Consider the following 20077-nt stretch of genomic DNA (forward strand, 5'->3'; position numbering starts at 1 on the left):
AGCTCAATGGCCAAATGTTAGCAGCGTGGAGGTGATTTCTCATTTGGTACATTTTCAAAATTATATTCATATTTGTCGTAGCTGTCATGTTCTGAGATTATTTTCAATGGGAATGGGGGAAATCATAAAAATCAGCAAACAATTTTATACGAAATAAAATTTGCTTCCGCTGAACAGTTTACTTCTTATTTAACAGAAAAGGTACACAACATTCCAAGTTATCATTATTTTTCAAAGATTATTTGGGATGAGCAGAGGGATTACATTAAGCTGAAATGAATTTGATTGGCAGTTTGGGGACAACTTAAATTATATATGTATGTGGTTCTTGTGAATTCTTTCAGGAATGTCTCATATAAGAGAGAATTTTTAAGCTTACAGGTGTAACAAAATTTTAAAGCACTAAAATTGCCATCGAAACACAGACTTTAAAAATCTAATAAAATCAATACTTTACTCCATTTCTTAACAGATTGGCGAAAATAATAAAAAATTTAAAAATAAATGGAAAGAAAGCTGATCCCATGGAGAGTAAGAATGCTGTACCTTTTTTTGGTTTGTTAGATATCAGTTCCTGATGTTGTACGCCAAATGTTTCAGGTTATGAAAAGGGTTGGCTGGGGTAATGAACAAAATATCAAGTAAGTCTTGCGTATAAAAAGGAAACAAACTTATTGGAAATTTTTTATTGCGTATGCACGTTTGAAAGAATAAGATGGATATTGAGCTTTACGTCAGTTGAATCGGTAGCTTTAAGAACTTCTTGATCGTAAAGGATTTCGGTATCATTGTTCATTATTTTTTATTATCTGCATGTGAAGCTAATAAGCATAAAGTTTAATGACTTGTTCACAATACTGTGCGGTAGTAAATGGCAATTGGTTAAGATTATTGTCCTCTTTTTAACATTAATGTCTTAACTAAGGTGATACCTTGCATTTATCTCTAGTAATTAATTCAACACTTAAATCTGAAAGGAACCAAAAGGCATAAATTTCATTATTCCAGAGAACCTCACAATTCATCACAATGCCGAGCAATTTATCACAAAATTTCCTAAATGACAGATGTAGCCTTAAGTTTCATTTATAATGATGACAGCACATCTTCAAATGAAGTTAATAATAGAGCTTTTCCTTTTGTTCCTTTATTGATTTTTTCCTATCTTACTGTATCCCTTTTTTTTCAATATTATTTACATACAAGAACAAGTCGACCGATTGAGTCCAAAAAGCATAAAAATTATCCTCCGTGTGACATTTTGATGAATGTTGTATTTATTGGATTCAGCAAAGTTTGCTGTATATAGATGAGGGTTATAATATGAGATTAGTAAAAAATTCATTTCTGACAAGAAGTACAATCTCATTTACCCCTTCTTGCCCTATACCTTTGATTGTTTTAAACTTTTTTTTCTAGACGGGACTGTGAATATTTACTAAACTTTCTCTTTTTCAAATGTGTACATAAGGGATAGTCTTAATGTGACGTCTATAAGATATGAAACTTTCGACCCATTTGGTGTATAATTTTGAAATGGAATTGCATGAAACTACAATGACTTATTCTTCATAAATTGCCATAATTTCGTTGGCTAGACATCATTTGTAAACTATACCCAATAGCGACCTCTTTGGTGAATGATAATTTAATCCTTTTTTCTACTTCTGGGGAAAAAAAAGGTTATCATTTTATTTTATTTCCTTATTTCATTCTTTCCCAATTCTTTCTTATTCTTTCAAATGGAAAAATAAAATTACACAAAATTTACGTAATTGCTTTTGCCAACGTAAACAGTGGAATGATATTGGATGCTATGCTATTCAGAAAAGGCGACAATCTGATTGGCAATGTCTTCCTGTCTCCTCTGTTCCATTTTCTTTTGTTATAAAAGGAATATCAAGAGTAGCACATTTAGGTCAAGATGAATGAGTTTTACGAAAGAAAAGGAATGTATATTCAATTTGACAATTTGAGAAGCCTGGTCCAAACAGATCTATGATTGATAATTGCTCGAAATTCGGTGATATAGCTATTTATTAATTGGATTTCCTGTTTCTTTTTTTGACTTGAAATGGTGTGGATGCTTGAGTTGATTGTCAAAATATTCTCAAAGATTCGAAAATTTTTTAAGATTTCCAGAGATACAACAGATCGAGAAAAAGCAGAGATAGCAGTGTCTCTTTAAAAATACAGGAAATGACACCATTATAAATGACCTGTCGATAAAGATTTCCTCTCACGTAACGGTCAAATCAGTACTCCATCCTACTACAATTCTTTAATAACTAATACATATCGATTGATTGGAATGAATTTTTATACTTATTTTCTATTTGAGTGAGTTTTTGAAGCGATCAATAGACATGAAAAATCATTGATGTCTTACTTACTTGAAAATTTAATCAACTGGAAAATATTTCTTCCTATTCAAGTATTATTTAGCATTGAACATGAAGAAAGAAATGTTAGAAAGCAAAAGCCTTTAATAATTCATTGAAAATGTTTATAATAATAACAAGCAGGGGTGTAGTTAGGCAAGAGAACGTTAAGAGCTCGAAGAAGAGTGAAGTCGACTTGAGCCGACCTGTTTGGAAAGCCGCCATCTTTAAAAGAATCAAGATGACTCAATTTAAGTTGATTCAAGTCGACTTAAATTCAGTCGACATCGAGCTATGATTTTCAGATCCATCTCCCCCTATTCAAAAGGTTTGTAATCAAAATTTTGAACCAAGACTTGTACTTCCTAACAAAATTGACAACCATTCTCCTTCCTACAAAATTAATATTCAGGATATTCCTTTCTTAATCATTCGGAAAATTATGATACAAAGTTTGATGTTGTATGACCTTAAGATACTGTCTTATTTCTCTCTAAGCAAATATTCATCACAGGACATAGAAAATCGATAAACTTCTAGCTCTAGAGTAAACAAGACTACCTTAAAATCCTCAAACATTTTAATATTATTTGCACAATGAATGTTTATTACCAAAATATATTTTCACTAATCCCTAAATTTATTTAACAATTTCATTGTGCCAAACTAAAGCAAACAATCTACAGTAAGTAAACCACATGACCTGCCACATGACAATTTATTAATTATCAATTTATTATCTTTAATATCAATTTATTTCCATCAGTAAAATAGAAACACAATTCTGGATATTAATTTTCGTATTAGGACAATTGCGATAAATTTATGCTGAAAATACACAGCACGATGTCGGAAAGTTTTTCTTTGTATATCCAAAGTTCGAAAATAAAACAGCTTGCAGGCGACAGGAAGGAGGCCAATACTATATTATTGACAAAATAATCCACAAGAAAATACAGAAAAATGAAACTTTAAAAAGAAAGTTTTTGTTTGACAGTAAATAGCATAATGTGCTCATTTTTAAATAGATTTCTAAGAATTTTTATGCTGATGGCGTCTTGGATGTTTTGACTGATTCTGTAAAATAAGCTTTTACTTATTTTGTTTACGCTGATGATTTATATTAGGTGTTTTCAAAAGTCGGGTATTGCTGTCTATCAGTCTATCTTTCACAGATTGCAACCTTCCACTGATGGCCCTTTCCGGCAGTAATCTCCGAAAACCTGAAACCTGCGAAAGGGCTCTTCTACAGGTTACCACCTTCCACCGATGGCCGCTTCGACATGTTGTAGGTTCCTGCTGATGGTTCCCGGAACGGGCCATCGGAAGGTGTCAACCTGCGGAAGTGGAAGCCATGATTCGACAAGCTTTATCCGATTATTTCCGCCTATATGCGATTTCTGTTTATATTAAACAGACAAAAACTAATGTTTTTGTTACTAAGGATTGGATTACTCAATGATTACTGACTAATGTCGTGTAACAACCACATGGACTGTCAAAAAGAAGCAGCTTCCATTTCGTCTAGATAGAAGAACTATGACAAGGCATTCCCCCATTTTGTGTCACTAGAGAATATACCAATAAAGCCCTTTTTAATCATATCCCAAGAACTCTCTCCGCAACTCCCTTTACTCAATTGAATCTTAAACTTTCAAATATTCAATCTTAAGTCCTTGTAAAAAGTTAACAACTTCTTTAAAATGATTCTTGTTTTCCTACATAAATAATTAAAAAGACATAAAAGATTCAAAAACTTTTTTATGGCCTTGAAGAAACCCTTTTCAATCCTGTTAATTGAAGCATACCAATTCTTTGAAGGAGATTTAATTACGAGAAGATTGATTAAAGTTGCTGGCTTGCTTTTGGGAATGCAACTGCCTGAAGTTTTTGATACGGGTTTCAACTTTTTATTGACGTTAATTTAACAAGTCAATTTTAAATTGCTTTACATTTATAAATATGAATAAAGCAATGAACTTTTGGAAAGACTTCAAATGTCAATCCATAAAAGGAACAGAAAAATGTCAGCAATAAAACAATTTTACTACCTTTTTTCGTCTAAATTGAATGCAACCAAACGAAGATTGATAGAAGAAATGGGAACCTTTTCTTTTAGTTTTAAAGGTATTTCATCCATTCAAATCCATTCCATTTCCCATTTAATTCATCACTTTCTGAATGTTACCTACTACTTACGAGAAAATGCTCAACTATTTTCTATTTTCCAGAACTTTTAAGTTGGAAATTGATTACAGGATTTTGAACTAAAATGGTTATGTAATATGTCATTCTGTTTTATGGATGGATTTGATTCTATATACCAGCAATTCATATGTATTTAAGTTTTACATAGATATCAATCATTGGTTGATTCCATATGTCAATTGAGTTGATTGAAATGTCTGGCAATCCTTCCCAAAATTATTTGCATTTAAATTTTTGACAGAAGGATCAAAGCTTCCATTTTTTGAATGATAATCTCGATTGATGCAAAAAATTCAATTATGAAAGTTTATGCAATGAGAAAGTAACTCCATATTAAATCAAAGGCTATTCACAAATTGGATGATGAACAATGATGATGAATGTTTCCTTCCTTACCAAATGAGCATTTGGAAATTACGTAGCACTTAGAAAGGGAGATAAGCTTGCAATTAGAATTCATGATTATGTTACAATCCTTTACGATGAGGAAGGAGGAGTGGCATCTAAAATTGCTTTTTTAGCGTTACGGAATTTCCAAACGTTCAAAAATCAAGAATTCAAGTCATGATTTTCTCTGGTCTAGAAATAACTTTGAATAATGTTTTCCTGTTTACAGTTCTTGACATCATTTACGACACTTATACCTCACTTAAAATGAAAATTTGATGAAAATGCAATGTCATTTTACTACCATTAAAAGTGAGTATTGTTCTTCAAACTTTGAAGTTCTGATTATTTTACATATTACAGCTTTAAGTTTGACTGAAGAATGTTCAGGAAAACTTTAATGAGTAAACTCATTTGGAATCGAGAATGGGCTAGTAGTAGCCAGCGACAGAGCGACAAAACTTAACTGGACATTAACCTGTCATCAACTAGTTTTACGTGTTTTACCCACTTCGGGGTACAACCAACGAAGTAAGTAAGTTAACTTTAGTCTCAACATGCCTAGTCTTGAGGTTTTAAAATGATTCATTTCATGAAAAATAATCTGTTCCGTTTCTAACTTTCCTATCAGTAAACTTTTTGCTCAATTAACAAGAAGAAACCTTAAAATACAATAGAAATTGTTATATTCTCGCTGCTAATTCCTCCCACTTAGCGTCTAAGAAAACTCTTTAAATCTGCCATTCAAAGTTCTCTGTGAATCAGTAAAGTTTTCACTTTTCTTCTATTTATCTCAGATTTATTATTCTAACTCTTCATTCATCTAGTCAAATAAATTGGTGTTTATGCCTCAAATATTTCTTTGGGATAGCCTCAAAATGATTAAAAGGAAAACAGATTGAAAGAAAATTCATTAATTTAAATGAGAAAATAAATTGAACGAATGATTTTACGGTCAGTTTTGAGGATATTCTATTGAAAAATTGATCTGTTTATTGAGTAATGGTGTTGATAACTATGAATATTAAAACAGAACTATCTATCTGGTTTGAATCATACTAATGTCATACTATAATATAAAGCATTATTTTGAATCCATTTCATGTGAAGCTCAAGAAAAATACGCATTTAGGCACAATAAAAAAAATCCATTGAATTTCTAACAAAATGTAAGCTTATTGTTCCTTTATGCCATCATTAGCTACAAAAAGCTTTAATCTCAGTGTGTTCCAAAGAAATGAGAATAAAAAGCGAAACTTTTCTCTTTAAAAGTCAATTCCTTCCGCTTCATATCCGAAAATGATTCTTCATTTCATTCGCAACTTTTTCTTTTCTTTTTTTGTAAGTAACTAAAGCAATAATGCGCACTTGATTCTTTTTACAGTAAGAGCTTTTGCTGTCATTGAATGAAATTAAATTGTGATTAAGCATGTCGTTCTTCTTTAATTTATTTTTCATCCTACGAACATCCTATTTTCTTCATTTTTAAATTCAATTCTGCTGTTTTGTATTCACATAAAATAAAATTACAAGCCCTAAATGTGGAAAAATCACCGGAAGGTCATTAATGTGTGTGAAAAAGAAGATAAAAAGCTTTCAAAGTATCAGTTTACATAATAATTAAATGGCGCCATTTTTGATTCTTGCTATGCCATCAAAACTTCCTTCTAATTATTATTATTGCCTTAAATGTTATAATATAATGAGCGAGTGTGGGCCGTAATGGGCATTAAATTACACAAACAAATGATGTTTATGTAAAAATTATGGAAATTAATTTTTGCAAGTTAAATAACTTTAATTGGAAGAAAATCACTTGATTTAGAGGATGTCTGAGTTAATTACTATTTGAGTTTAATAGGATGTAGAGATTAAAATCTTAGTAAAGGCTTTGGTTTCCATTTGCATTCAATGATGTTTGGGCGGCATAATACGGCAAGCTGAGTTTTTTAACATCAAAATGGAAATAGCGATGCCCTAGCGAACACAGTTGACCATTAATACATCGACGTAGCTATGTCCTAACGAACACGATGTGCTGTTCGGGGTCAAATGAACAACTTCAGATTTGAGCCTCGTAATTTACGAAAATTTAAATTCCAGGTCTAATAGCCTATTATCTTCTAATCGATTTAAGTCAAATGCAGTGATGGGCAACATTTTGTGTAACGACACATCTCAAACCAGAGCTCAAAGTCGACTAGATTTTAATTTGAAGTCAAGTCGATTCAAGTCGATTTTTTAATACAAAATCGACTTTAAGTTCTGTCTCAAACTTTTTCTAGCATTTTTGGATAATTTTGCTAGACAAGTAAAGCACAATGATGTATCACAGCTCACAGGTTACTCATCAGTGATCTAATGTACCCGAGTGACAGAGACTTTAAACTCTTTTATTAATACCAAATGGAAGCCGCCTACGTTTGGCATACATATGGACGGCATACTGGCATGACAGTGCACAAACAGCTTAATTCAATTCTTCCTGATTTTCTAAATTAATCTCAATATTTTCCTCAACAAACTTTAAAATAACTGATATAAATAACATTAAACGTGTAAATAATAAGCACATTAATAATATGAAAAACAGTTTACACCCAAGAGAAAGTGTAAGCTTCTATAGAAGATAAATTTTCCTTCTTCCTTACATTTTCTTTTTTGGATTTTCATGCTATTTCACATAAATGAGAAAATGAATAAAGTACTTTTTTCGGAAGACAAAGTAAAAGAGAAAGATATATAGCCCTACTTGAAAAGGGATGTAACATAATCTTCTAAAAGCCCCAAATCATGATTTCTATTTTTATTGTATTTTCTTCCTTTTTATTTCGTCTTGAAAAATCTTCCCATAACAGCCACTCATTAACCATTTATTTTATTTCGATGACTGCTGGGAACCAAAAAAAAAAAAATAAATAAAGCTTTCCTTATCTTATGGGTTTTATTTAATCTTTTCTAATATCATTTTGCTGTCTAGCCTTGAACTAAAAAACATTCTACGTAGACAAAAAATGAAATCCTATAACGGATGGAAAACAATATTGATGAGGCAATAAAACTGTAAAAGTAGATTGAAAATATATGTGATGTTAGCGCATCCGTTCATGCTTATATGCTTTAAACATATACATGATATCTTGTAAATTCTGGAATCTTACATCACATATGAATATATGCCGTTTAAAATGAGGTCAAACAATTTCTAAGTTTTTGCATTTTTACGACTGGCTTTTGAGTTTTTACAATGTTTGATGGAAGGGATTATCTAGGATTATTAGAAATTTTCTTGGCGACCCTTTGTAAAATATATTTATTAAATTATTAATAAATACAAAATGAAAACTTTTGTGGGATTACTATATATTGGTACTAAATCGCAAATAGTGCAAATCAGCTAATCGAGATGAAATTCGGCATCAGACTGACGTCAATCTGGCATGGCTTCAAATTTAAACCGAATGTCATTGGTTGGAAAGAGTTACAAGTTCGCAACACTAGCCTTGGTTGAAATCCGAAAAAAAAAACGGCTCCCATGAGCTTCTACTTGAAGCTGAATAGTGATGAATAATGTCAGTTAACAGCAAGTACATAAGTAAGCACCACATCAGAGTCACGTTAACATAGGACTGGATTTTTGATCGATAAATTAATTTGTGCTTTACCAGCATTCATTATTCATAAGTATTAATTTGCTAACTAAGCAAATGTCCCACTAACACATGTTATCATCACTTTAAGAAACTTTAATAAAATCAGAATTTTCCCATCTCAAAAACAATATTTGTGGACAAACATCCGCATTCAATAATTCCTTTATACCAAAAAAACATGAATGTTTATCAACAATAAACCAAAATATTGCTCCTATGTGACAAATAAAAAAATGCCATAAGAAGACAAAAACAAATCACACTTGGATTGTGCCTTGAACAAAGTGTCATATTTAAAGGTACGTGGGTAATATGTGGATATAAGATATTTATGTAATGCAGACTTTAATGGATAGTTGTCAACGAAATTAGATGACCCATATTGGTTTAGATACCGCAAATCAATCAATTTGGATTTTACATGTTCCTTCAATACTCCACATTCAGGCCTAAAGTCGATTTCCGGGCAATATTGGATTGAAGAACATTCCAGAAAATTGAAAGTTAGCGAGGGACACAGAGACAAGTGCTAATAGATTTCGTAATTATCGGTTGATTGATAGAATGGACTTAAAAGTATCACGTTCTTCCTATACTCGACAGAAACAAAAGCATGAATTTATGAAGCACATTCTTGACTTATTTTGAAATCTAAATATTCCGTCTGACATTTTCAAAGTCAAGTTCTAGTATTCATTTTCATGCCAAAGGATTTAAGCAGAGTTCTGTCTTGTGTTATCATAAAAACTTTCCTTTATCTTTCAATCTCTAAGATGCACAGAATAAATGAAAGAAAAAACTAACGAGAAGTTTTTTGGCTTCAAAAAAAAGCTATGATGGACAAAAAATCTCATTCAAAGTGTGATTATAGTGTGATATAAGTAGAATGAAGCAATCTCTTAAGTATAGTTTGTATATCTTTATTCTTGGAATGAATTTTTGTTATTTTATATCAAGTACGATGTTTCTTTTGTGCTGCGACAACACATTGGGAAGTTATTGATTTTTTGGATACTATTTTGGAAACTGAAGCAGCCCGAACGGTACATAATGAAATTGATACTACGACAAGGAGGATGTTCACTTAGATTTGATTCTAATAGGCAAATACACAGCTTTTAGGTACCATAGTGAAGGTTCTGCATCATGAAATCAAGCTCTTTGCCTGATAGGCAAGTGATAGTCAAATGACAGTTAAGTAGTTTTCGCCAAGCAGCTGTCATTTGCTCGAACCGTCAAATTCGTTCGCTAGGACACCGCCACGTTGCCGTATTTACGATAAGACTCAAAATTGCCCTAATGAACCCATGAAGGCTTATTTCGACTCAGTTTTACAGCGAAAATTTCAATTATCTGGATTGTGTTACTCAAGTTGGTTCTAATTGATTCCGCTTCGTCGCCTTCGTGGTAGCACATCAATATGTACCGATCGGACAGAATTGATGAACTTTAAACGTTCTGAAAGTTTTTTCTTCGATTGTTTGTTGTCTAAATATATTAATTGCTTTCAATCTTTACAGATTTATTGTGAGATAATTGAGAGATTAATGTGTACCCTCAGGTGTTATGAAATCAACAAATTACAACGATTTTCAATTAGAGTGTAGATATATTTTGAAGTTGAATAAGATAAAACAACGCTGGAGGGAGAATATACATTTCAGTTCATGATCTGCTTTACAAGTTTTAAACCAATTAAAAGAGAAACAAATAATTGGAGTGATTTCAATTGTTAAAGTAATTTATTTTCGATACGTATTTTTGGGATTCTTCAATTAATTGGATTGTAGCTTCAACTTTAAACTTTATTTTAATTAAGTCCACTTGATTTCACTTTAATAAGCACAATTTTCTTTCAATTAATTAAATTATCATAATATTCAACGATATTTCCATTGCTGTGCTTAACGAGAGCTCAAGCTAGTAAATTATTATCTTTGAGACTTTTTCAATGTATGCCCTTTCCTTCCTTTTCTCTCTTTTTCCGTTAGCAGATTTGGTTCATGGCTCAAAACATAAACACATAACACACAACGAGTAAGGATAAAAAGATGTAAGCATGGAGTCTTATACCACACACAAAAAAAAGACAGGCATTATCGATTTTTCTTTCTCCTCTGCCTTCCGTTCACTCATTTTCGGTCCATGTTATTGTTATCATTTATACTTTTTTTTTTCTTGTTCTTTCCTCTTCCGTTTTCATTTATATTTTTCTATGAGAAGCACAGAGGAAGAATGTATAAATAGATATATAAAATATGATTTATCAAATTATTCACTGCCTCAGAAAATTTTTCTCTTCCTTTGCTTCTTCTTTCAATTCTTTTTATTCGATTCCTTTATAAAATTTTTGGTTAAATTTTTTGGCACTGATTCAGAATTGACAGACCTTTAAGGGATTTTAATGACATTTGGAGAGTTTCATTTTCAAATTAACAATTGATCTGCTCAGTTTAAGAAAGGGTTGAGTGTAAAATTGATGTGCTTCCTTAAGGAAATAATAGCTTGTCCCTAACAGGCAAGTAACAATCAATTGGAAATGAGCATACTCATGAGTACACTCAATCAATAACAGAACTCGAAGTCGATCGTATTTTATATAGAGTCCAGTTGACTTTTCATACAGAATTCGAGTTAACTTCGAGCTCTGATCCTGAGCATGCTCCATAACAGGCAAAGAGCATGCTTTCATGGTACAGAACACTTTGGTATCTCAAAGCGGTAATTTTTTCTGTGAGGTGCTTCTTCCCTGTTCAAATTTAACACAAATCCACAAAAATGTTAGAATTTTCCATCATTTCCTTGAAAACCTTCAGGCTATGCTCCTGGTATAGTTCGAACTTTATCAATTATTTGTTATATCTCATTCAATTATACTGAAAATCTGCTTGATTTCTCGGAAGGTTGTCCTTTATTTTGAACTTGAATTTCAGGTTTTGTCCCAAAAACCGTTTAATAAATTCTCAATCCATTCAAAAAACTTCCCGTAAGCTATTCACTCACTCGAATAGCATTTTCAAAATATTCCATACAAGCTTCTGAATTTCATAAACATTTTGATCCAAAATTTTCAAAAGGATCAAAGCTGCCTATCGCTCATGATAATCGTCTCATGCTTAAGGGAATAAAAATGAATTTAAAGCTCGTACATGCATGAATAAAAAGGAAGGAAAGAAAGAATGAAAAGAGAAAAGTTTACGCGTAATGGATTAAAAAAAAGATTTTTCGGTACGAGAGGAAAAGTTTTATGAAAATTCTATTGGGCTATGAGAAGAATAAGCTTTCTTTCAGCACGCACAAAGTAATCGATCATGAGGATTCTTGTTGTTTCCATTTATACCCCCTCTCCCCTAATTAGCAGGCTTAGAAAATCAAATTTATTTCTAAGCAATGAGAATGATGAAAAAGGAAGGAAGTTGAAATGTTTTTGCATTTCATGAATATTCAATTGTCATCGCTTGGCATAAAGCCTAGAATAAATTTGACCCAACGACAAATTGCAAGTAATATTATGAAAGTCATCTTAAAGGGATTTTCCATGAAAATGTATTCTAATGGAAACAGATACTGCTTGACGATATCGCCTACTACATTGTCCGGAAAATTAAATTTTATGATAAAATTCCGTAACATAATGCTGCGTCTTGTAAGATAGCAAATTTTTTTCAATTAAAATAAATTATACGATTTTGTTCTTTGAAAATTATAATTTCAAGCTGCTTTTTAAGGTTTTTGGATGGTTCTTTATCGTTCTGTAGATACGAATGAATGCAGGAATTCAAATAGATAGAATTGATGGAAGGACTAGACCAATAGTCGATTTAGAGCACTATTAAAGAGAAATTCTCGTCAATTCTTCAATGTCCTAAGAATTCAAGAACAGAACTTCAAAATATCATCAAATAAGTTCATCGACCATTCCAAAAATAATAAAAATTTGATCTCAATGGAGTTCCTTGTTAAGATTCCTGAATTTTCTTTATTTTATTACACAGTTTTAATTGTGCGACAATGTTCTGGAACCTGCTAGTGCTACAATTTTAACTTAATACCATATTATAATGTGTAAGCTCAGGTATGTAGAGCACAATGCTCAGCAGCAATTATCATACATCTAGCAGCAACTCAAAAACTCCAGATACTTGCACATGAGTCCACATTAGTTCTCGTTTTAATTATTCAGTCAGTTAAAACGTATCCAGAAGGAATCCTTACGTTGTGAACTTTAAGGCTCTTGTATCTTTCTCGTTTGTTAATTACATCATTCATGACTCATTTCAACATGTCACGTTGCAGAATTATTATTTTTTTTACATCTTAACCCCCGAACAGACATGAATGATTTTAATGATTATGCTTTCAAAATAGAGAATCATGTATGTAGCTGATTATGCTTATTGTCTGTTAGAGTACCTTAGAAGCTAATTTTGAGAAAAATCACTAAACAAATTGTGGAAGTTGAACCCAGAAGTCCAAATCCACACCAACTTTCATGATCCGCACCTTATAAACTAAGCTATCAAGCTTCTTTCAACTGTGTTATAGCTTCTGAATGAGCATAAAATCCATTTTGTTGTAAAGCATTTCAAAGAATTTTTAACACTGAGCTTATACTTCCTGCATATGAAGGATCTCATCTTAAGGCGTTTATGTGTTGTTCATAAAATTTTCCTCTAAAAAAAAATTGCGTATTTATTTTTACCCTTGAATACCTTAATTTCTCAAAGGACTACCCATAATGAAGCCATCAAGATAAATAGAACATTAATCATTTACACCGATATAAAATATGCTGTAGATGTGGAAAAATGATTAATCTTCTAAAAAGTATAAAGCCATGTTTAAAATATTTTGATGCTGATAATGAAGTTGAGATAAAATTTTGTTGTATATCCAGTTAGAAAACACAAAAATCCAAAACAGAATTTCACCATCATCATGTATCCAAAATGTGAAATTCATCAGTATACCAGTATTATATCCAAGTATAGATAACGAAATGCTTTAAATTTAATAAAGCTTGCTTCTTCTTCTGTTTTTATTAATTTTCCTTCTATGAAAATCATTGGATGGAAAAAGAGAAAATTTGAATTCACTACAAGTATATCCCAAAAAACATTTTTCCATCTCTTATTTCCATTTTGATTCTCAATTCGTATGAAGCTAGTGTTGAGCCGTAACCCACCCTTTTTTTTCTTCTTCTATATATTTACATTCAAATAATTTCCACAAGAGACTTTCGCAACGCCAAAAAAATTATTCCGTTTCATCTTTGCTCCCTTAGTGCTATTTTTCTTTATCCTCTACACTCAATAAATTCGCTTCTTTTTTTTATTTTATTCTCAGGCACCACACAAAGCACATATAAAATGTTTCAATCATTCTTATCCTTTTTATTTCTTTGTTGGATGTAATAACAATAAAAGCAGGCACTGTTATGTAATTTAATTTTTTTTGCTCCTTTTTTTCTTACTTTTTATCCTTAAATAAGCGCTAAATTCCTTTACACTAAGTTTATATTCACTTCTTTTTTAATGAGTATTCAATTTTTTTTAATAATAATTTTTTATATCCAACACACACCAAATTCCTTTCATTCTGCACAACACAGTATAAATTTGTCTTAACTAACGCTCGTACAGCATAACAAAAAACACAGCAATTTTATGACAAACTTTTCTCTCAAAAAAATGCTGTAAACAAGTTTTCTTTCCTTTCCTTTTTTTACTACAATTTATTCAAGTAATGAGTTGTAATAGTTTTTTTAAGCAGCACAGATAAAAAGTTTTTATCTCAACCTCTTTTTTTTTTCATTCACAATCCATCCACCGAACGTGAAAAAACTTTTTTGGTGTCCGTTTACGAGAAAATCCGACTTGAGAATGAAGGAAAATTTTTCTACAGCATCCCAGTGATGCGAGCTTTTTTTTTTTGGTTTGGTGGGGCTTTTGGTCTCTCAAAAGCTCAGCGACTTACTCTCACGACTCTCTTGAATGAAAAATCACGTGGAAAATTTTGTAAACAAAAGTTTTCGGAAATGCACATGGAGTGTGTGAGTAGAATGGGGTTGAAATATACGGAAATTTGTGTAAAACCATGTGAACTGCAGTGAGGAAATGGAAATGGAAATGCTATTTGTAAATGTAAATAATGCTTGGTGCAATTAATGCAACTGAAATATATATTTTGATATTGGATTATTTGAATTTAAAGTCGCGAAATATTGAAAAAATTTATTAATTCTGACGATCTCGGTGGTGATTTGAGATTGAATTGATTCTTAAATTTTGGAACTAGATTGAATGGACGATTTATGATCCTTAGAATAAGACAATTATGATGAGATTTTTAATCCTTAATCTCACTCAAGAATGATATGACAAAGTTGGACCAAGAGATGGCAGAATAGGCTGATTGCGCCTATAGGGCAGTGGTGGGTAACCAATGTGCCGCGGCATACTAGTGGATTTTTTTTTATATATTTCCAAAATTTGTTGGAAATGCAATAAATCTTATGCTATATTTGATTTTGTCTAAGAAAACCACCAAGTTGTGCCATTAAAACTAAAAGGTTGAGCACCACTGGTATAGGGTAACGTTCAGAAATTACGTAACGCTTAGGTAAGGGGTGAATGAGGGTCAAAAAATTCAATTTAGCATTTGAGAATTTTTTAAAATTTCCAATGTCTTTTAAATCCAATTTTCAATTTCTACAGAATTACCATACATTGATGGTCTTCAGAATTACCTAACAAGGATAGGATTCTGAAAAAAGGTGATTCAAAAAATCAAACAAAATTTTAAAATTTTCAATATTTTCATTCAAATTAAAAAAAAATCTATTTATTGATTCAGTAGATAATTACAGTCATACTGTTTTTTAACTCTCTGCTAGTGTGTTCAGTATTGCTAAAAAAATTTCTCATCAAAAACAATAAAGTTATTCCACTAAACATTTTATTGTATTCTAAAAAAATGAAATAATGTAAATATAGTAATAATAATTATCATTATAATAATAAAACAGAAAAAAAAGCATTCACAATTATTCAAGAAAAAATTTGTATGTGCATTGTAAAATATGAACTGTTCAAGGATTTACTTTGGAGTGACAAAATTTCCATTTTTTTAAAAGGCGGGATTGTTAAGTCGTACTTATTTGGCATTATTTTTTTTGTAGATTTTAAGAATATTCTCTAAAGATTTGAATTTTTTGCAATTTAGACAATTTGTCAAAGTGGTTAAAAATATCACAAATTTGTTTAGCAGATCTAGAATAAGCATAAATCAATTCAGCTTATATAATCTTGGTTATTTTTAATTCGTCTTGTATGGGCAGTTTAAGTTAAGTGAATCATTAGCCCGGTGAGTACACGGAGTAGAAATGGCCATAAATCCGAGCACTGTATTTCATCAAATCTGGACTAAAGTCAGAGTCATGCTGAATTTTCCACTATTTCTACACTATGCACCTCCCAGGCATTAAGCTCATTTATTTGTCCATTTCTCAATTTCACTTTAGAATATTAGTGAAAATTCGTCGCATAGCCAAAATTGTCAAATAAAATTTTTGTCACTCAAATGCTGAACTCTACAAAATTTAAGACATAATCATCTAAAAGTGAAGTTTGTTCATTATTGATTGATAATTTTTGATTAGGTAGATGATCATGTCTAGAATAAATTGTAGAGTCAGAGCATTTTAAACCTTGATAATAAAATGCCTATAAATATTAAATTCCTTTTTACACCTAATGTGAATTAGTTTTTTGTTGTATGAAAAAATAATACAAAAAGATCAGATTGGCTTAATTTGTTTACACCCTTTAGTTGATTAAAAGGAAGGTCACATGAGTTGAACATCTATTCTTCTTTTGTCTATGTTAAAATCTCTCAAATCAAACCGATCAAAACTTTTGACTTAAACTACAGAATCTTTTCTTATCCTGAAAATTAAAGAAGAATTAGTCAAATGTCTATAATGGATTGACCGAAGCAGCACAAGTCGATTAATCGATCCAAAATTCGTTACCAGATGAGCAAGACTCTGGCATGGTATTGGATTTAAATCGAATCCTGTACCAAGTCAATGTCACTCTAACCAGATACCGGATATTTGATCAAAAAACCAATTTGTCCTCCTCATCTTAGTCAATGCCAAACTTACCACATATAACTATTTTCAGTTTCACTTCTATTTGCTTTCATCACACCAACGCCACCTCCAAGTCTTCTGTAGTTCATGCAACCACATAAGCGCCATTGATTTGCATCTGGATCATAAACTTCAATAGTCTTTAAATAAGCTGTTCCATCGAAACCACCAACCGCATAGAGAGCACCATTAACCACAGCAAGACCAACCTTAAATGAAATGTTTAGTTATTAATCATGATAAGTCTTTAGACAGTTCAACATACCCCTGATCTTCTGGAAGTCATTGCAACAATTGGAGACCAAGTGTTATTATGAGGGTTGTAACGTTCCGCAGAACTTAATTCCATACAGTCATCTCTACCTCCAACTGAAAGATTATCAAATTTTGTATTAATAAATTGTTGATTTTTAATGCACATGTAGCAACTAACCGGCATAGATGAAATTGTTAAAAACTGCACAGCCAAGATGTTTTCTTCTTGTTGACATTGGAGCTACCATCGTCCATTTGTTCTTTAAAATTCAAAATATTATCAGGAACTGTCCAAATTACTTTTATGCTAAGTAAGCTTACCTGTCTTGGATCATATCGCTCAACAGTGTTCAGAGGAGTTTGTCCATCACTTCCTCCAATAGCATACTACAATATGACATAACACAGAATAAATCAGTAAAAAATCAAGCCACAAGAAATAGCCAAAAAATTACCAAGAATCCTCCCAAAACTGCAACCGCAACCCCCAATCTGCGACTAACCATAGGAGCCACTTTTGTCCACTAAAATATAAAACAATAATTAACATTCTCGTCCATTAATTAACTAATGCTGTTACTTACTTTATTTTCTTTGGGACAATATCTTTCAACATGATTCAAACATTGTACACCATCCTGTCCACCAATAGCATATAGATAACCATCTGTAATTATTTGAAACAAAAATTAAACTTGAGTAAACATGTAAAACAATTTTTTTAAACACAAAAGTTTACCTAAAACTGCAACGCCTACAGACGTTCTGCAACTTGTTGTAGGACTTACATCACAACTCCATTGATTCGTTTGTGGGTCATATCTTTCAATTGAATTCAGATATGATTGTCTAAAATGAAAAAAATGGAATTGTATAAGTTTTATACAATGATGTGAATTGAACTTCTTACCCATCATGTCCTCCACAGGCATAAAGGAGATCATTACAAACAGCTACGCCAACTCCGCATCTAAATAACAAAAAGGGTCATTAGTTCAAGGTTGGATTATTGGAAATATTTACATAGTGCACATAGTATGACTGATACATTTATAGAGCATCAATCTATGCTGATATGCATGAATAAGATGCACAAAATAATTGAATATTCACCTTCGTTTACTCATTGGCGCAACCATTTTCCATTCTAATGTATTTGGATCAAATCTTTCAACAGATGCAATAGCATCACCAGAGCACCATCCTCCAACACTGTAAAGAACTTCTCCTCGTCTCGTTGGCCTTCGAGGCCGTGTTCGTGGACCTAAAGACATCAAAATTATTACATCCATAAGACAATACAAAGCATGAATGCTTACCCTGCATTAATGGACGTTCTTGTGGTAAAAGCAAATAGTTTTTAGCTTCATCAACTAAATCACGACAAGCTTCATCGCTTCTAACAAGGAGATCACTACCGACAGTACCAACCAAAAATTTAGGACTCAACAAAGGCATTCGAACATGTTGTAAAATTTGTGACAAGTGCTGACGACGTTCAGCAACATTATATTTAAGCCATAACATGACAGCATTGTAAACTTGCTCCTCATTTCTCACATTAAGTTCGTCACTACAGATTATATCTACTAATTGACCAACGGGAAGCAATAAAAATTCTTCAGATTCCATGACTTCTTGGAAGTTGTGCTGGGTAAATTTGTCAGCTATTCTTAAAAGTTCGCGACATCTAAAAAGAAGATTAAAATGGAAATTAGACTGTTTTATGTTGAGAACTAAGATGGTTGTGTTGGCAGTGATAAATAAAAACCGGAAATTTCAAGGTCTTCACCATTATCACTACAGACATAAATTTAACAGAACTTACGAATGAGTATCAGCAAATGCTCGAATTCCAAGACAATTTGTTGGATCAAGCTGACGCTTAAGGAACTCGCAGCAAATATCCTGAATTTCCGATAACTGCAATAAACACGCAGCTGGAAGTAATGATTGAACATTTGATTCCTCTACAACTATATGAGATGTATAGCAAAAGTCAATAAGCAATTCCATTGCATTTTCATCTATATCTCTGATTGTCACTTCTGTTTGTCGACTTTCTTCCAGTTCACCAGTAAACATTGCTTTAAAGTAGACAGAACATGCTGATAAAATCACTCGATGAGCGAAAATTTTTCTACTTCCAACATTTAAAACAACATCGCAGAGTTCCCGATGCCTACGAAGAACATTTAATTCTGCTAATGTAATTTTCGGATGTTTCTCAGATATGTGCGATAATCTTGCTGGAGTGCAAGTCGTATCGAGAAGGATATCCATGTTGTTGACAGTTACAAAAATATATCAATCTGGTGGGGTACAAAATACAAATACAAAGAAGAAGAAATTATATGACTTTTTTTTTCTTTTTTTTTCATAAATATTTTCAAACAAAATTTTTTTTTTTTGCATAAAAACAAAAAGGCTGAAAAAGTTTTAGAAAATTTTCAATTTCATAGTTTCACGTGACTTTTTGGATAGAATTTTTATGCACCTTAATGGATTTCACTCTCCACAAACGTTGAATATACTTTAAAATTCTTAAATTATGTTCATTATGATTTAAAATTGTAATTTATTTCACAACAAATTTATTTTACGCGTTTTTAACTTCTTTGAAGTATGGAAAATATAAAATGAATGCAATTCTTTCAAACTTGTTGAATTATGGACTGAGTGAAGTTGGCTGCGAGTCGGATAGTGAATTTTAATATTTATTGTTTTGTTTTCACCAACAGTTTCTTTTTATTAAATTTTAAGTTTTAATTATAAAGAATTTAATAGGAATTGCCAATTTAAAAATTAACAAGTTTTGATTTTACGTCAATAATCAACAATATGAAATTGTCTTTAATTCAAGAACTTTTAAATTTAAATTTAAATTTCTTACATACCCACAACGGCTTAACTATTAATTTAAAAAATTAAAGAGTTCTTAAAACATGATTTATGGACCAAAACTACAATTAAAACAGCAATAAATGTAAAAATTATAAGCAATAAAATGTGTCAACTTCTCTGTCAACTTTTTGAAA

General features: G+C 31.5%; 2 protein-coding genes across 3 annotated transcripts in view; both read right to left on the reverse strand.

The window, feature by feature from the left end:
• Positions 1-14481, reverse strand: part of LOC139091747 (uncharacterized) — a 43325-nt gene extending 28844 nt beyond the window's left edge. For both annotated transcript variants that reach the window (XM_070641916.1, XM_070641915.1), the window contains exon 1: positions 14103-14481. The gene's annotated coding sequence lies outside the window, so the exon portion shown is untranslated. The remainder of the gene's footprint in view (positions 1-14102) is intronic.
• Positions 14482-16090: 1609 nt separating this feature from the next.
• LOC139091690 (kelch-like protein diablo) lies at positions 16091-19662 on the reverse strand. Its single transcript, XM_070641842.1, has 13 exons — positions 19537-19662; positions 18868-19351; positions 18359-18729; positions 18153-18303; positions 17950-18009; positions 17779-17888; positions 17624-17706; positions 17495-17563; positions 17361-17426; positions 17218-17299; positions 17050-17153; positions 16797-16993; positions 16091-16575 (listed from the first exon to the last, which is right to left on the reverse strand). Exons 2-13 carry the CDS (start codon positions 19320-19322, stop codon positions 16551-16553), a joined length of 1773 nt encoding a protein of 590 aa, XP_070497943.1. The 5' UTR covers positions 19323-19351; positions 19537-19662; the 3' UTR covers positions 16091-16550.
• Between the last annotated feature and the right edge of the window lie 415 nt (positions 19663-20077).

This window comes from Chironomus tepperi, unplaced genomic scaffold, assembly GCF_022539635.2.
Source record: "Chironomus tepperi strain 1889 unplaced genomic scaffold, CSIRO-AGI_Ctep_v1 contig_260, whole genome shotgun sequence".
NCBI lineage: Eukaryota > Metazoa > Arthropoda > Insecta > Diptera > Chironomidae > Chironomus > Chironomus tepperi.